This window comes from Zootoca vivipara, chromosome 14 (genome assembly GCF_965207765.1).
Source record: "Zootoca vivipara chromosome 14, rZooViv2.hap1.1, whole genome shotgun sequence".
NCBI lineage: Eukaryota > Metazoa > Chordata > Lepidosauria > Squamata > Lacertidae > Zootoca > Zootoca vivipara.
In genome coordinates, this window is record NC_142597.1 from 20,759,298 (window position 1) to 20,776,333 (window position 17,036).

At 41.6% G+C, this 17,036-nt stretch overlaps 1 protein-coding gene across 2 annotated transcripts in view; it reads right to left on the reverse strand.

Annotated features, from left to right (window-relative positions):
* The window catches only part of SIK2 (salt inducible kinase 2), a 79,294-nt gene that overhangs the window by 48,751 nt on the left and 13,507 nt on the right, over window positions 1-17,036 (reverse strand). For both annotated transcript variants that reach the window (XM_035140266.3, XM_088657858.1), the window contains exon 3: window positions 12,075-12,138. In XM_035140266.3, coding sequence (XP_034996157.1) covers window positions 12,075-12,138 — 64 coding nt within the window. The remainder of the gene's footprint in view (window positions 1-12,074; window positions 12,139-17,036) is intronic.

The following is a 17,036-nucleotide window of genomic DNA, read 5'->3' on the forward strand; positions in this document are numbered from 1 at the left end:
AAGGATGACGGCTTGCTTATTAGGGATATTGTAAGACCAAGTGAAAGAGCCGATTTACCAATATATGCAGGGGGGGGGAGACATCTTAAGGGGGAAACACCAAGCAAACCTCTAGCAACTATGTTTAGTCATACACTTAACCTGCAGCCTTCTGATGGATGGTATGTAAGATTAAATAAAATAAAATAAAATAAAATAAATCAGTACAAAGAGGAAATACTGTACTTGATATGTACATTTTCCAACTTTACACTCGAAAATCAGTGACTGCACCTTCCTTTGGCCTGGCTTATTGGCACTCTTCCATTGTTTCTCAAGACAGACAGATGTCAACAAGTTACAACAAGTGTAACCCTGCCCAGCAGCTTAACTATGGTTTGTTTATGGCCAACAAACCACAATCTGAAGCCATTGTATGTTGTTGAGGAAAATTAGCAAGGACAAATTTCCCCTATCTCTCTCCCAACATACAGGGCAACCAAAGCAACTTCTGTGCCAAAAGAGGGCATGATCAATTTTAACTATGGTTTGGCACTGTGTTTGAATCCAAACTACAAAGGCACGAAGCAATAGCAGCTAGAAAGGAAACTTTGGAGAATCAAGCCACTGTTTGTTTGTTTGTGGCTAACGAGGTATGTAAATAAATGATGGCTTAAACCAGGCATCCCCAAACTTCGGCCCTCCAGATGTTCTGGACTACACTTCCCATCTTCCCCAACCATTGGTCCTGTTAGCTAGGGATCATGGGAGTTGTAGGCCAAAACATCTGGAGGGTCGCAGTTTGGGGATGCCTGGCTTAAACAAACCATAACATCCTGTTATGTATAAACCAGCTAGTTGGTTTGTTGCATCTAAACTTCTTTCTCCATATATTTTATTCTTAGAAACCTAAATGCTACTGCTTTACAATTATATTACAGGCACATTTCACCTTTCCTTATGTAGTTTTATTTAGGGTAATTCAGCAGAAACTAGAAATCTCATCAGACCTTAGAGAGAACAATAGCTGGAACAAAGAGGCCTTTCACTTGGAAGCAAGACAGTTTCCTGTATCAGCAGCACGTTCCTATTTGGAGTAGTCAAACATGTGGAAGAATTTGGAATAAGCCAATATTGCAAAGCACATCAACTGACAAAGTGTTTTTTCAAATAGTGGGCCAAGATTTTCAGGTGAGCCTCAGTGCTACTGCCTGTCCAGTACCTCCTTATGTGCCTGCCCCATTCATTTCCTGCTCATGCCATAGCCTTCTGGCTGGGTCAATGCAAGCCCCAAAAACTTGGTGGGGGCGGATAGTAGGGTAAGATGGAAGGAATTAGGAAGTGAATGAATGAATTTACTTCATTCGGTCACAGACCAGCATAAGCAAAACATCTAAATAAATAGCATAACAGTATGAATCTAAGCGAATAATTATTAAATAAATGTGAGCAAAAACCAACCGTAGATTAAAACATATACATAGAATACGTGATTAAGCATAAATAATGAGTGATAAAAATTAATAATAAGAATTTAAAAAGATCAGTTAAAGCAGCTATACAGTATGGGGTGGGGCTTCAGTGATACAGATCTAACGATATGGGCCTTCATTTTAGGACTGATTTGTAGCATAGACCATCCTTTGACAAGTGTCTATCATGGCAGCGCAGAATCTGGTGACTGAATTGGTGACTTCTGGGCTTTCGTCCTGTAGTAATAGGGAGATGTAGTGTTGTTCTGAACACCCTGGGAATTTATATAGGATGGGCTGGATAAACCTGACTCGAATGTCTAAATAATACTGGCAATGAAGAACGGCATGCTCCATTGTTTCCTGCTGCCCAGAGCCACATGGGCATTTCTTTTCCTCATATGGTATCTTCCTATAACGACCTTCCTGAATTTCTGAAAGGAGGGCCTGACAACGGGCCATGGTAATAGCCCTTTGCTGTTTTGGTATTTCGAGATTAGCTATGTATGGCATTTGGAAAGTCAAGTATCTTAGTTTCACTAATTAGAATTTTTTGGGAGCTGGAATTAGGAAATGAGATAAATGAGGAGGGGGCGGGAAAGATCATGAGTCGGGACAGGCTGGGGCCGATCACAGGGATAACCCCGGGGGTGGGGGGAGGAGTCTGAAGGGGGACTCTGAGGGCCCATTTAACAAACTAAACCACAGTGGGGCCTACAGAGGAGTTTGAAGGGGGACTCTGAGGGTCCATTTAACAGACTAAGCCACAACAAAGTGTGGCAGGGCCAGCTAGTACATACATAAAATGGGAGGCTGACTCAGGAACCCCAGAACAAGATTCCCAGGTACTGAATGACAATCTGAAGGTCTGGGAATGTTTGGTGGTGGTATCCCTAAAACTGAAAAACACTGCATGCTATGTTCTCTTACATAAATTTCTGGACCATGACGATACCAGTTTTCATTCTGATTATGTTAATGTGGAGTAGGAATGACATCTTTAAATATTCAAGGCAGGCTGGTTTAACTCAACATATCTGATCCGATGTTTTTACTCTGATTACGTTTATTCATTTTTTTTACCATGTTACTGTATTTTATTCTTCGAAATAACTTCAGGTCACTAAGTTGTGGGAAGCAATAAAAGTAATTAGCACTATGATTAATGGATACAATTAAGCAGTTAAACTGGAAGGTTTCATAGTCGCAATTAACTTCTTTTCAGATAACTATGCACCTAAGAAATACTGTATCCCTATTTCAATGAAGCCTTGGTACTGTGTTTCTCCGAAAATAAGTCATACCCCGAAAATAAGCCGTACCCCGAAAATAAGCCATAGTGATAGGCAGTTTAACCTTGTACCATACTTAATAAAAAATAAGACATCCCCTGAAAATAAGCCACCATGTGGTTTTTTGAGGAAAAATAAATATAAGACGGTGTCTTATTTTTGGAGAAACACGGTAGCAGCAGGACATGTTGCTTTACTAGTTCTTTATTTTTTAAAGTGCCCTGTGCACAGTCCAACTACAGACCACTTGTAAAAGCAAACCTGAGGGCAGAAATTCTCTGCTCTGAATCTTGGCCAAAAGCAACATGTTCCGCTGTCAACAGGGATTCACACTGTAAATTAAGTTTTAAGTCCATAGCAGCACAATCACAGTATTATTCAGACTCAATTCAATGTCTTATGAGACTGACATGATTAGGATTTCTGACGGGGAAAGAAGTTGACCATTCTGACCCTGAGGGCATTGTATAAGAACAGCATAACCACAGCAAACAAGTATTGGTTAAATTTCATTTGGAGTAATGGGGGAAACCACATAAATGGGACCTCATATATTCCTTGCCCATTTGTTTCATGTACACCCCCCTCAGGGTTTCCTCATTTCTATGACCAAACAACCAAGCTATTGAATAATTATGGAATTTGCTACCACAAAATATAGTGCTGGCCACCAGCTTGGAGAGCTTTAAAAGGGAATTAAACAAATCACAGAGAAGAAGCAGTCAAGGACTACCAGCTATGATAGCTATGTTCTCTACTTCCACTGTCAGAGGCAACATGCCTTTGAATTAGTGTCCAAAATTAGCTAGGTGCATTTTGCACCTGGCTATTGACCACTTGCAACCAAGTGAAGATGCCTGGGCACCTGAAGGGCACCTGACATCTCCACCATCTGGAGGTGCATGCCTGGGGATCATTGGATCTTGACTGTTTTCGCTGTAGAATTCTATCAGTTATATTTTATGTGCACAATCAGAATGAATTTCAGGAACCAAAATGCTTTCCTGTGCAGCCTGAGCAGGAGCAGCGGATGACGTTCTAGTTAACTGTTGTAGCTTGTCTTCACTTACCCCACTGCACTGCCATGTTCACAGTTGTGAAGGATATTCTTACGTTATGAATGGTCTGTGTCTTCATTAAGAAAAAGAGGTAGGAATAGGCCAATATAAATGTGAACTGTCCCTAGATAATGTGACTTTTCTTCTTTCAGTTCTCAAACTTCTTAAACTAGCTCAAGGCTGTCATCTGAACTAGCCAGATGTTTAACTGATGATCAATCACAGCCAGTCCATCATTTGAAAAATAAGACTTAAGAGCCATCTTGCCCCAAAATGGCAGGTAGACTTTCCATTTGGGAAACTGTAACCTTGGTTTAAGGAGCCATTTGGTGCCTAACTTATATATCTGGGTTTCTAACACTGCTTTGAATACCAGTCACTGAGGATCATATGTAGGAGAATGCTATAATAATGCTCATGCTCTACTTGCAGGTTTCCCATTGGCATCTGTTTGGCAACTGTGAGAAAAGAATGCCTTTGGTCTGATTCATATCTTCTAATGTTTAGCAGAGGGTGTATCTAGGATATGGCAATTTGTAGGTTTCTTCTCCCAAGTGAAATAGCCAAACACTGATGGATAGATCTGATGATACATTACTGCAGAACAGACTCCTTATAATTATCAGATGACGGAAGGCCGGCAGCAAAGGAAGAGATTTAAATGATTTTTTAAAGTTTCAGGTAGAAGAGCTTGAGAGAGAGACATTAAGATCAACTTAAGAAACAGAAGATGCTGTTTAAATGACCCTTTGCAAATGTACAAAGATTATTGACTATACAAATGTCTAAGTGTCCAGGTGTAATGGCAAAACCCAGAAAGCTAAGCAGCAGTTCTGAGTACTGTACTTAATACATGACATGAAGTAGGGCTCCATTTCAATGGTTATATATGGCAAATTTACGGTATTTTCTTTTAAATCGCCCAATTAAATCCATGACAGAAAATGAGGAAGTCTTTTGCCTGCAAAATGCAATTTCATTTTTCTTTGCTGACTTGTTATCAACACCAGTTTTCCTTTTTGGCTCTTACACAAAGTTTTAGTAGACACTTGACTGACCAACACCCAGGGCACTGACAAGCACAGCTCAATGATAAAGGTTTAGAGAAAATACAGACAGACTAAAACAGACTTTAAAAAAACCAAACTGCTGCAAGTTCAGCCTTGCTTAAAAGCCAAGCCACTAAACAAACAAGATGGCATCATCAGCCAGCCACCACCTCCTCTGTTCTCCAATCATTGGAGGTCTCATTACCACAAGCCAGTGAACTTTATTCTAGCTCCTCTTCTTGGCAACCAACAGGCTCCCTTTCTACCAAGCTAGGCCCTTCCTCACCCTTGACAACTTGAATCACCACCAAGTGCCTACAAATTATAATAGTGACAGTAAGTTAACAATGATTTTTATCTCCTTATTGCTGCAGTGTCACTTTGCCCTTTCTAAAATGTCTAACGTAGGTCAGCAAGCAAATAGTTCTAGACATGAAGCCAATTTTTAGTCACGATTTCTGAAATGAATTCTGATTCTATCCAGTTCCTGGATGACGTAACTACATTCTTGATCTGCAGGAGATACATAAAGAATAACTTATTATTAAAAAGATGAACAGCTTTTTGTTAAGGTCACCTCCACTGCATCCAGTTCTTTGCCTAATAAAAAAATAAACCCTACCAACAGCTTCTTAATTTAAAAATTTACACCTGTGTGTGTGTGTGTGTGTGTGTGTGTAGGGGTATATTTAATTTGATAAGATACAACTGCCATCATATATAGCTTATTAAGCCATTCCTTGGATATGGCATTGAAAGTGAGCTTTTTCATGTATTTTTAAAGGCAAGTTGTAATAAAATTGGGAGACAAGTATCATGATCCAAAGAACAACTTGAGATGTGCCAAAAGGCCTGCATGTGACATTTTTTATTGGGGTGCAGTTGTTGTACAAAAAGTCTAATGATTAAGTCTAAAGTCGTTTTTTATGAGGAATTGGTTGCATGGTTGTTAGTTTAGAATCTATATGCAATTTTTAAAATCAAAAAGGTTCAAGTTTGTTACCTTATTCAAAAGCGTTTATTTCACTGGACTTCATAAAGATACCATTCCAACACCTCCATGATTGAAACATTGGGGGGGGGGGGCGGCAAAATGAAAACACAAAGGCACTATCTCCCATCACACTGAATGCCTTGCCCCTTTCTACTTGTATACATGCAGCCTGCTAAGCACATTCACACGATGTTCAGCAATTATATAAATACAACTAGCTGACCCGGCCACGCGTTGCTGTGGTTCTTTCCTGTGATCCCCACCCCACCCTGTCCCGATCCATGACGTATCCTGCCCCTCCTCCCTCCACCCCGGCTCATCCCTGTGTTTCGGTAGGATACCCTTCCCTCTGTTGTCCCTGGGGAGTGTTGGCCCCTCCCCCCTGTATCTCCATACCTTGGCCCCCACCCTTCGAAAAGGAACTGTAAGCTTCTAGGTTCCATTTCCCAGCTTGCACTTTTGTCTGAGCCTTCTGCTGTCCCTGGGGAGTGTTGGCCCCTCCCCCATGCATCTCCATACCTTGCCCCCCCCCCCCTTAGAGAAGGAACTGTCAGGTTCTGGGATCTATTTTCCAGCATGCACTTTTGTCTGAGCCCTCTGTTGTCCCCTTCCCCCTGTATCTCCATCCATTGGCCCCTGCGCACGCATCGTGAACATTTCTATATATTTAGTTTAAGAATTGGGGGTGATGATGCGCCCTGGGACCCAGAGAACTACATACTTTAAAAATCCCAATGGGGGGAGGGGGTCAAATAGCGAAGCAGACAGGTCCAGACAGAAGGGGGGGGTCATATGGGCCACTTGGCGCGGGCCTCCGAATCTAAAGGGGGCCTCGGTCAGCATATTCCCAATCAGTAAAATGAAAAAAGTAACAAAAGGGTTAAAAACAGGGCCATATTATCTACCTGGGCCGGGCCTCTGTCGGGCCCTGCAAGGGCCCGGCAACAGAAGGTGCGTTCTGAAGCACCCGAGTTGTTCAGTTCCATAAAAAACCCAGGAAGTGGCAAGGGGAAGGTAGGGGATTGTGACCTATTTGGGCTCCCCCACCACCACCTACCATCCAGGGCTCCATTCAGGATAGTATTTAAAGGGCTGTAGACTGAGGCCTGGTCTGTAAAATGGAGCAGAGGCCTAGTCTTTAGGCTGTAAAGTAGAGGCAAGGCCTTGGCTAGTATTTAAATGTGACCTGAGGCCTCCGCCCGGTAATAGACCCCCTTCAAATCCCCCTGAGCCTCAGAGTCCCCCTATTTTACAGGGTCTTGTGGCGGAGACGGGGTTTGTGGGTGTGGCGCGTTGTTGTGGCTAATCCCTGTGACTGCCCCCATGTGTCCCGATCCATGATCTATTCTGTTTGCCCCCCCCCCCCGGTGACCGGCGTATCTCATGACGTTTTGAAGGATGGTATTTATTTTTGTCTTGTGGTTTTTTGGTGGGTTTTTTTTTTGGGGGGGGTAGTGGTGCTAAATTGTAAAGTAAAAACCGTTTGCCGTACCCCCAAGTGCATTGCTGTGGGTTATCCCCCCCCCGGGCCTAGTGGGGGCCTGGCAGCAGGGGCCTATCGTGTTTCTCCGAAAATAAGACACTGTCTTATATTTCTTTTTCCTCAAAAAAAATCCACACTATGGCTTATTTTCAGGGGGTGTCTTATTCTTTCCCTCCTCCTCCTCCTCCTCCTCCTCCTCCTCCTCCTCCTCCCGCGGCCGGCAATCCTGCTGCGCCTATCACTATGTCTTATTTTTGGGGTATGGCTTATTATTCCTTGAATGCTTAAAAATCCTGCTACGTCTTATTTTATGGCTATGTCTTATTTTCGGAGAAACAGGGTACATAAAACAAAGGCCTAGGGGTCTGATAATGGCCGCCTTGGTGGTTTCAGTTGCTTGGTTGATGATGTCATTTGGTTTGTGGGTGTGGCTTAGATTTCACAGGAAGGGAGGGGTGTACTGTGGGAGGAATTCCACTTGAGGGCGCTGTTTTACTTGGTGGAAAACCAGGTGCGAGATGTCAGGGATTTTTTGTCCCCAACAACGCTTGGGGAGTGGCCTGGATCGTTGTATCAAAATTTCAGGACGATCGGTCAAGCGGTTACGGAGAAAAGTGCGGCCAACAATTTCAAGATTTATATATATATATATATATATATATATATATATATATATATATATATATATATATATATTATTGGTACTTAACCTCATTAAATATAATTGCCACTGTTTTACAGAAGAGATGAGGAACCACTGGTCCACAGAGAGACTCCAGACTTGGTCCAGAATGTTCCCTCCTTGCCCCACCACCAACTGAACCCAACAAACCTGTATTTGGTGTGAAAGACATTTGATGGGCTGCAGTTGGGGAGGGAAAGGTTGGCCTATGACTTCTACACTGAAAATGCACCCACATTACAATTAGACCTAGAGGGGGGATGGACTTCCAACCATCACTGTGGTGGTGGGAAGTTGTACACCCAGTGAATGGAAGTGTGGGTGAGGGGAAAAATGAATGAGGGGCGCAGGCTTTGTGGATGTGTGAGTTAGCCCTGCCCACTACCAGTTCTGGCTCTGCCCACTTTGGCAACACCACTTTGGGGTCCACCCCCTTTGGCACGATCCCCCTAGAAGCCTGGCTACAAGGGAATACAGCCTTTGAGTGAAAAAGGTTCCCTACCCTTGAATTACAGGAAATCTCATTTACACTACACAGATATAATCTAACTACCACCACTGCAGAAAGAGAAACTGATCAAAAATAAAAGAACATGGGCTTTGTCCTCGCAAACTGGAATTTCCTCCCATGGGATTTCTTGCCAAGCACTGACGATACAGACTGCAGTGAAGGGACAGCAGGGACTTGCTCACATTTCACACTTCAGGGCACAGAAAGCAAGGAGTACTACACACCAGGCTACCTTCTTCGTAGTGAGCCAGAACCAAGGAATTCTGCCTTCCATACTATGCCAGAGAAGCATGTGAAATATACGGTACTTAACACAAATATGCACAGTAAGATTTGACCTTTAAAGAAGGAGTGGAGAATCTTTGGTCCTCTATACATTGTTGGATGCCAACTCCCATCTGCCCCAGCCAGCACTGCCAATGGTCAGGGATAGTATCTAGAGGGCAACACTGCCATATTGGAGGATATTAAAGGAGTACAATACCACAACACACAACATCCTCAAAACCAGCAAGGGACTCCTGGAGTTTATCCCATCCTGCTGTTGAGGTATGAGAGGTATAACTGAAATTCTCCCAATTTAGGCTACACAGAAACTTGTGTGAACGATTTACAGTGGTACCTCAGGCTACGAACTTAATTTGTTCCGGAGGTCCATTCTTAACCTGAAACTGTTCTTAACCTGAGGTACCACTTTAGCTAATGGGGCCTCCCGATGCCGCCACACGATTTCTGTTCTCATCCTGAGGTAAAGTTCTTAACCCGAGGTACTACTTCCAGGTTAGCTGAGTCTGTAACCCAAAGTATTTGTAACCCAAGGTACCACTGTGCATGGTTACATCTAACAGGGAGAACATTATGACAACAGACTATAAATAAAATCGCCACATATCATTGTGCTTTCCCAGAAGAGCTTTCATTTATTTCCTTACTGTATTTTATCTCTGCTTCTTGTACTTCTTGTATTTTATCTGTACTTGCAAAGAACTCAAAGTGGCATACAGGGGTTTCCCCACAACCACCAGTTTATCCCAACAATCCTGGGAGATAGGCTAGGCTGAGAGATGGCAACTGGCCCAAGATTACCCAGTGACCTTCATGTCTGTGCGAGGACTTGAATTTGTGTCTCCCAGATCTTCATCCAACATTCTAGCAGCTATATACCACACTGGCTCAAGTAAACAAAAAAGGCTGCTCTGAAATTGAAGCCACCCAGAGCAGTCCACCTGAAGCAATTTTTAATGCACAATTATTCATTATTCAAACTATGGACTTGGAAGCATTGTACTGTAACGCATGCCTGAGATACATGGCATATGAGGAAGTTTCATTTACCGTAGCTGTATCATCCATCATCTGCCATATTTTTGCCCAAACCAAATGGAAGTCTGGAAGGCACCCAAAGGGTTACCCTATCCTGCCACCACACACGAAGGTGGATTAAGTAGATTAAAGCCAGCTCAAAACAATGCTTCAACATCTTTCCCCTAAGAGCTTCCATAACTTTCTTGTACAACTAGTGCTCCATTTAAGCCTATACTGCTGCAATAAAAATCCAACAAAAATAATAAATACAGTTTTCCTGAACATATGCAGTGCTTTTCTCTTACCACTAACAACAATCTGCCCTCATACATCTGGAATAAGGCAACGATGGGAAAGTGTTTCTAGGTCAGATAGGCAGGGTTCACGTAGAGACATAATCATCCTTTTAGAAATTAAATAAGCACCTTAGAAATTAAATAAGCATGGTTTCAAATTCACCTAGTCTGTTCTAAGACCACAACTGCCAGAACATTTGGTTTCCAGAGAGCTTGTTTTTGAGTTTAAATCAGTACTGAATAAAGACCAGAGTTTTATGAGTTGCAGTTGGTGATAACAGAGACCCTGACTCAAATGTGTGCTCACAACAGAACATCTATCTCACAAGTTTTTGTTTTATCAGGTTTTAAAGAACCCCACAAAAACCTGCAAACAGCAACAGAAAATAAACCATGGAGCAAAGAGACAGTCATCTTGTTACAGAGGTTGAACAATCTTATTCAGCACCAATCCTGAAAATTCTCATGGAACATGTTTTCTACCATGATGTAAGTCATCAATGACCACAATTTACTTACTAAAATATGAGCTCTGATTCGTTGGTGGAACTACTGCTGGCCCACTGCTCACTAGGAGGAGATCCTGGCACTAAGACATGGATAGGCTTCAATAACTAAGCTTGATATACATGCAAGGTCAAGTGTGGGGACTATACAACTATCTGCCGGCTGGAGGCAGTTGTGGGTAGGTGTTCAGAGCAATAAGCTCCTGGCCCACAGGCCAAGGTGGTTGACCTGAAGAAGCTGAGAAAGCCAGAGGTTAGTAGCCAAGGCCTTCAGTGTTGTGATACCTGGAACCCACTTGCAAGGCGAAAGCTTCTCTGCTGTTACCGATAATAATGGTCTCTGGGAGGAAGATGTTACTCACAGGAAATGATCCCAGGGATTGGGGGGGGGGGCAAGCATCTATCCTCTCACACTGATGATAACCTTCTTGTTAGTGGGTGATTTGAACATTTGGGACATAATTAGATATGCAATGGGGGGTCAATGCATGGTGATCTGCCTGGCTGGTGTGAAGGCTGCATATATTATGAGTTGTTTGATGGCCTGTTAGATGGTGCTGGGGAGGAGTAAGTGCTTATGGTGCCTCTTGGCACCAGTGATGTGGGGAAATGTAGTCTTGCTGTCCTGGTGTTTAGAAAAACAAATCTAGGTTGCTAGATAGAAGGTTGAAAGCCAGGAGCTTAAAGGCAGCTTTCTCAGAAGAGCTAACTGTTCCATGCAGAGAGCAAGATAGACATAGCAGTGTAATGTCAATTCATGGATGGGATGGTGGTGTTAGGAAAAGGTTATTGATTTGTTAGGTGCTGGGAAATGCTTGGGAATGAGTTTGGCTTGTACAAAATGGATGGACTCCACTTGAACCAGGATGGAACCAGACTGTTGGTGCTTTGAATTGAAAAGGTGGCAGGGCATCTTTTAAACTGATTGCTAGGGGAAAGCCAGCAGCAGCTGAGGAGCATCCAGTTCAGAACAAATTATCCTCAAGGGATGAAGGTGAAAATGTTCATGATTGCTCAAAGGAGTCTCTTACAAATTTATCAAAAGCACAAGTCAGTTTGTACAAATGGGGAACTTCTATTTGTTCAGTGCCAAGGCTAAATGATAAGAACTCCATATAAGAACAATAATAGATAAGTGGAAAGACAAGAAAACCAGTTTTCTGATTGGAATTATACTAATATTTTAACAACTTTCAATTGCCAAGAGTCAACACTATTGTGAAAAACAATCTGGCCTACAACACATTTTATTTGCTAACCTACTGAGCAAGAGATGAAGTAATGCTCATGAATTAGTTTTATATGAAAACCTCCTTTAAAAGAGAAGTGAGTGCAGTAAAAAGTTGATCTAAAGCTTCTATTTATAGAATTAAAACAATCCCCCCACAACTCATCAGCTGCTGAAACAAACTACAGTACCAAGCTATTTTTAAGTGAAAAGACTTACCAAATATTTCTCCATTTTTGGCATATTCTGTCACAAGGTACAACATGCTTTTGGTCTCCATTACCTGTTGATGGAAAAATCACACATTAGTTTAATTGGCGAAAAGATTTTAAAAAACAAAATCCTAGAAATTTCTCAATAACACCTCTGCCTCCCAAAACACATCACAGGTGGACTTTAAAAGCCTAATATTCTCATGCTACAAATATTCTAATTTAAAAGTATGATAAAGCAGCTCCTTAAATTAGTGCCTAGACAGTGTCTTTGTTTCCTGGCCATGAAGTTCTTAAAAGGATGTTGAGATTTCCCAGGGCCAATTTTAAGATTTAGTCTAAAGGCAGTAGGACTTGAGCCAATACACACAAGAAATTGCTTTGCTCAACTCCTAAATTACCAGAAGAATAGATAGCATCTCGGGTCTTAGCATTGGTGTTCATGATGCTCTAAGGTAACTAACAGATACTGTGGGAGGGAAAAAGAGAAAAAACAACCACAATGCAATGTGTTCTTAATTTTGGAGACAGGGTCTCAAGAGTTTGATGAATCATGAGAATCCACTTATACAATATCAGAACCATTGTTATTCAAGTCTTCTCTCTGCGAAGGTCAAATTGAGTAAGTACTCTTATAAAACAGCAACATGGCTGTAAATCAAAAGCTATACCTAAGAATGGGACCTTATTAACAATGTACAGTAGTGTATACCCATCCCCTAGTAATGGGAATGCTCCTGTCTGACAGCCATGTTCTCCTCCTTGGTATTATACGACAGTCAATGCGGTGCTCCACCAGATGCTAATGGACAATTTCCATTGACCCCATCCAGTATGGCCAATGGTGAGGGATAATGGGAGTTGTCATTCAACAGCATCTGGAGGACACCTCATTGGCTACCCTTGCTATATGAGTATGATGTGAAGGCACATGAGATTGCTGCCCTGCTGAAGCTAATCAGGTCTGCAAGGCAGGTCTGGGTCAAATCAGCACCTGGATGGGTGGCCACCTGGGAACCACATACTGTATACACCATCTTGGGTTCCATGACAAAGGACATTAACATAAGAAAGCAAAAACAAATAAATTATTGGAAGTTCAAACGGTGCATTCTACTCTTCATTCATTCATTCATTCATTCACACATAGCATGCTAAGTCTTCCTTGTGCATTTTTCCTCCTTAAGTTTATTTATTTTAATTATTTTTGATAATTAAAAAAAGGAACTCAAATATCTTTACATACATATCCAAGGTATGTTGGCCCCTGATTATCCTCTCATTACATTGTCATCTTTTTCCTGGACACTTTCTTGTAAGCCTTGCTTTGTCACTGGTTGTTGTGAGCAACAAGACAAAACACAAAATGAGCCTCAAAGTTCTCACTGAATAGGTTACCTGGCTGGTAACTTTTGTAACAGCTCATAGGATGAGATTGCAGAATAAACTCTCCTTAAACTCTGAACTGCTGATCGGGATTTTTCAGTCTTGAAACTAAGATTCCTTTTAAAATTGGTTATTTTACAATACATATTCTTAGGCATCCACATAAACCTAAGCAAAAAGCTAGTCTACTAGCTCTGATGCTACAATAGATTTTAGCTTTCTGTATTTTCAGTTAATACATCCTCTCTACTCTTTTATGAAGCATCTTTTACCAGGGACCCTAACTGAATACAAAAAAATGTGATGTTGGCACCTAGGAACGCAAACTATTTTTCAGCTCTGTGCAGGGCTAATGCTGTGGAATTGTATCATCTCCTGAGAATTTCAAATACTTTTTTCCAAATCTGGCCTTTGCCTCTGCTCAATCTAACACAGATTGCAAATCATCATGACAGAGAGTGCACTGCTGGCACTAAATGAATGTTAAGTTCATTTAATGTTAAAATATCCAATGGGCTTACCAATAAAAGTCAATATAGAAATGCTTTTAATAATTGTAATAAATTGTATTAGTGAATTACCAGAAGTAATAATATTATTTTGCATCATCATCAACAAAACATGACCAGAATTTAATCTGGATTCCATAATCAAGTTTCATGTCCTGCCCAAAGTGAACACTTTTGGTATCAGAATTCAGGTGGCAACCTTTTCTATGCCAAGGTAACTGTGCAGCCACCCTCTGGTAAGGGTGACAAGCAATCAGTCACTCCCCCAAATCTGAAGCTGTAGAGGTGGGTAGGGAACATCCCAATGCTTAAGCAGCTATCTCTGCCCTCTCCCCAGTTCCAAGACTGGGTGGGTTTGGTTGCTGGAGGAGAGAAAGAAGAGAAAGAAGTCAAGGCGGCAAGCTTCCCACCCTTCTTGCAGGAAGGCTTCTTGGCTGCTTGGAGCCAAGGTTATACCTGAAAGCTCCCCAGTGGCCTTTCTCAGGAGAAAAGTGAGGAACCCAAGCTGCTAAGCTTCCCCACTAACTTAGCTCCTGCTGGTCTCTCTTGCAGGTTTTCTTGGGCAGTGCTAGGAGATGCACCAGATGCCTCCGTCCAACAGAGGGGCAGGTCAGTATGTTTTCTGCCTTCCTTTCCTGCAGAAAAGGCCAACAGGGGGCTTTCTTGGAGGGGAATGATTCACAGGCAGATAGAAACAAAAATGGAACCCAAATCTGTAGGATCTATCTGCTATGGTGTCCAGTAGAAACAGAAATAAAGCAAATGGAAAAGGTCACATTAACCTTGCCCTTAACCTAGCCTACTTTCCCTTCCCTCTTTTAAATATGAAATCATTATAAGAGCATATAATAGGAATGAGTGTAATACCCTCTCATTATTGCTCATTATGAGATTAGTCACCATACATTTCTTGTTTGCATGCACATTTGGCTCCTAGCTGACCTGTGAGCAGTAACATCTACCTGCAATCCCAACATGTGTGGGAGTTTTAAAAGGAGATTGCTAATTAATAAAAACTGCAAATTCTTGAAAAGTGGTGATTGTTTTGGGGTGGGGAAGTATTAGTGGTGGTAACTAGCCACTTTTACATCAAGATTGCAGACCACAAGACAGTTATTATATTCTTTTGACTACTGGAACAACTCTCCTTTCTGCACTCCAGGTTAATTTTTTTAAAAAGAAAAAAAGCCCAAAGTAACAGGTTTGTTTCATACTATTAGAATTGTATCCTTTGATTTATAGGTTGCTGTCAAGATTAAGACTTGATTTAATAAAGCTGAACCACTAGACTATTTCTGATGGTAAAATTAAAACTAACAAGACAGACCTCATTAAATCAAATATTCCCTCTTAAACAGCAGGAAGGTTCCTATTTTGCTTGAGGCTTCAACACTTAATGGGAACAATCCATTAATGTCACTGGGACACAGAGCATACAAGATGGCTCAGAACTAAAACTCATGTTTAAATTTACAATGGATACAATCTACTGGCATTTTATTCCACACAGATGTGTTCTGGAATAAGTTCTGTTCAATTCATTAGGCATAGTTCGGGAAGCATTCTTGAACTGTATCCTTTATCCACATATTCAGCATCTATATTTGATTATGCTTTTACTGTATGGTAGGGACAGCCAACAAGGTGCCCTCCAAATATCATTGGACTCCATAAGTCCCAGCCAGCATGGCTAATGGCTAGCGATGATGGAAGTTTAAGACCAACACCTGGCACTACCTGCTCTATGTTTCAACTCATGTAAGGCACCAAATGCAAAACAGAACGGCAAAACCTGAATGCCCATTCTCAGCTTCAGCTTCATATTTTGTTTTGCATTTCAAACAGCTACCTACTCAAAATAAAAGCTAAGTTCACCAAACAAACAATCAAACAAACAAACAAACAAACAACACTGCTTTGATATAAAGATGAATGCTTGATCACATAATTTGGACCGATTCCTGCATGTGCCCTGCCATCAGACATGTGAGGTTTAATGGAGGACATGTGGCCCTTGAAAAGCTTTGATGGAGACTTAATTTATGCTTGACTTGTGCTTACGATGAAAATCTTGCCTGTGACACTGGATTGGGGGGTGGGGGCAATGAAGAACAAACAGTTTAGGGCATGTAAACATTTTAAGCAAATTTAATGGCTCCCTATAAGGAAGCTGAGAACTAGGGTAGCCTACAAAATAGTTCTCAGAACCTTGACAAACAACACTTCCTGGATACTTTGGGGGAAGCAATGACATTTAAAAACAAATCTATACTAGTCACATCTGTAGCATAAATGGGCCCTTGGGTTCAGATTTATGCATTAGCAACACAAACACTCTAGCAGGATCAGGCTACATATGAAAACAAAGTGATGGAATCATGCCTGAAAGAATGTTTTCCCACCTTCACACAATCAAGGTTTAGAGCAAATCAAGTACCATAATGGGGAAAGAAAATCAGGTTAAACCAAGCAGATTTATAAATAAGTTCTCCAGTTAAAATACACATTAGCAAAATCCACATCCAAAGCTTTAGCTCAGTTTTAGACAGTTCTCTTTTCCACTCTAGGAAATTTATTTTGTAGATTGTACTACTGTATTGAATTCTCATTGGCTGTGATCACACATCACATTAAATGATAGCAGATGCAAGCAAGTGGTGGGTTTCTATACGCTGCTCAAAATTCCCCGATTCACTCCTCCCCTACTCCTGGATAAACCCTGGCTTATGGTTTGCAGTTTGTTTGGAGAGAAACAAACCACAAGCCTGGGTTAGGTGACACAACAAGCCACAGGTTGTGGTCTGTTGCTCCCTATGTGGCATGGCCAGGAATAGGAATAATGTAAAGAGGGCACTTTTAAGCAGTGTGCAGAAGCATGCTACTTATTCTCAGTAAATGTAACTATGGTTTGACATAGGCGTAGGCAACTATTTTCTGCCAGAGAACCAGATCACATTGCAGCCAACCCTTCATGGGCCACGTCTGACGAATGGGTGAGGTCACCGTTTTGACATCATCAGGTGACTCTGACCCCCAGGCAAAAACAGGGTGGCTTCCCTTTGGCACCAAAGTTA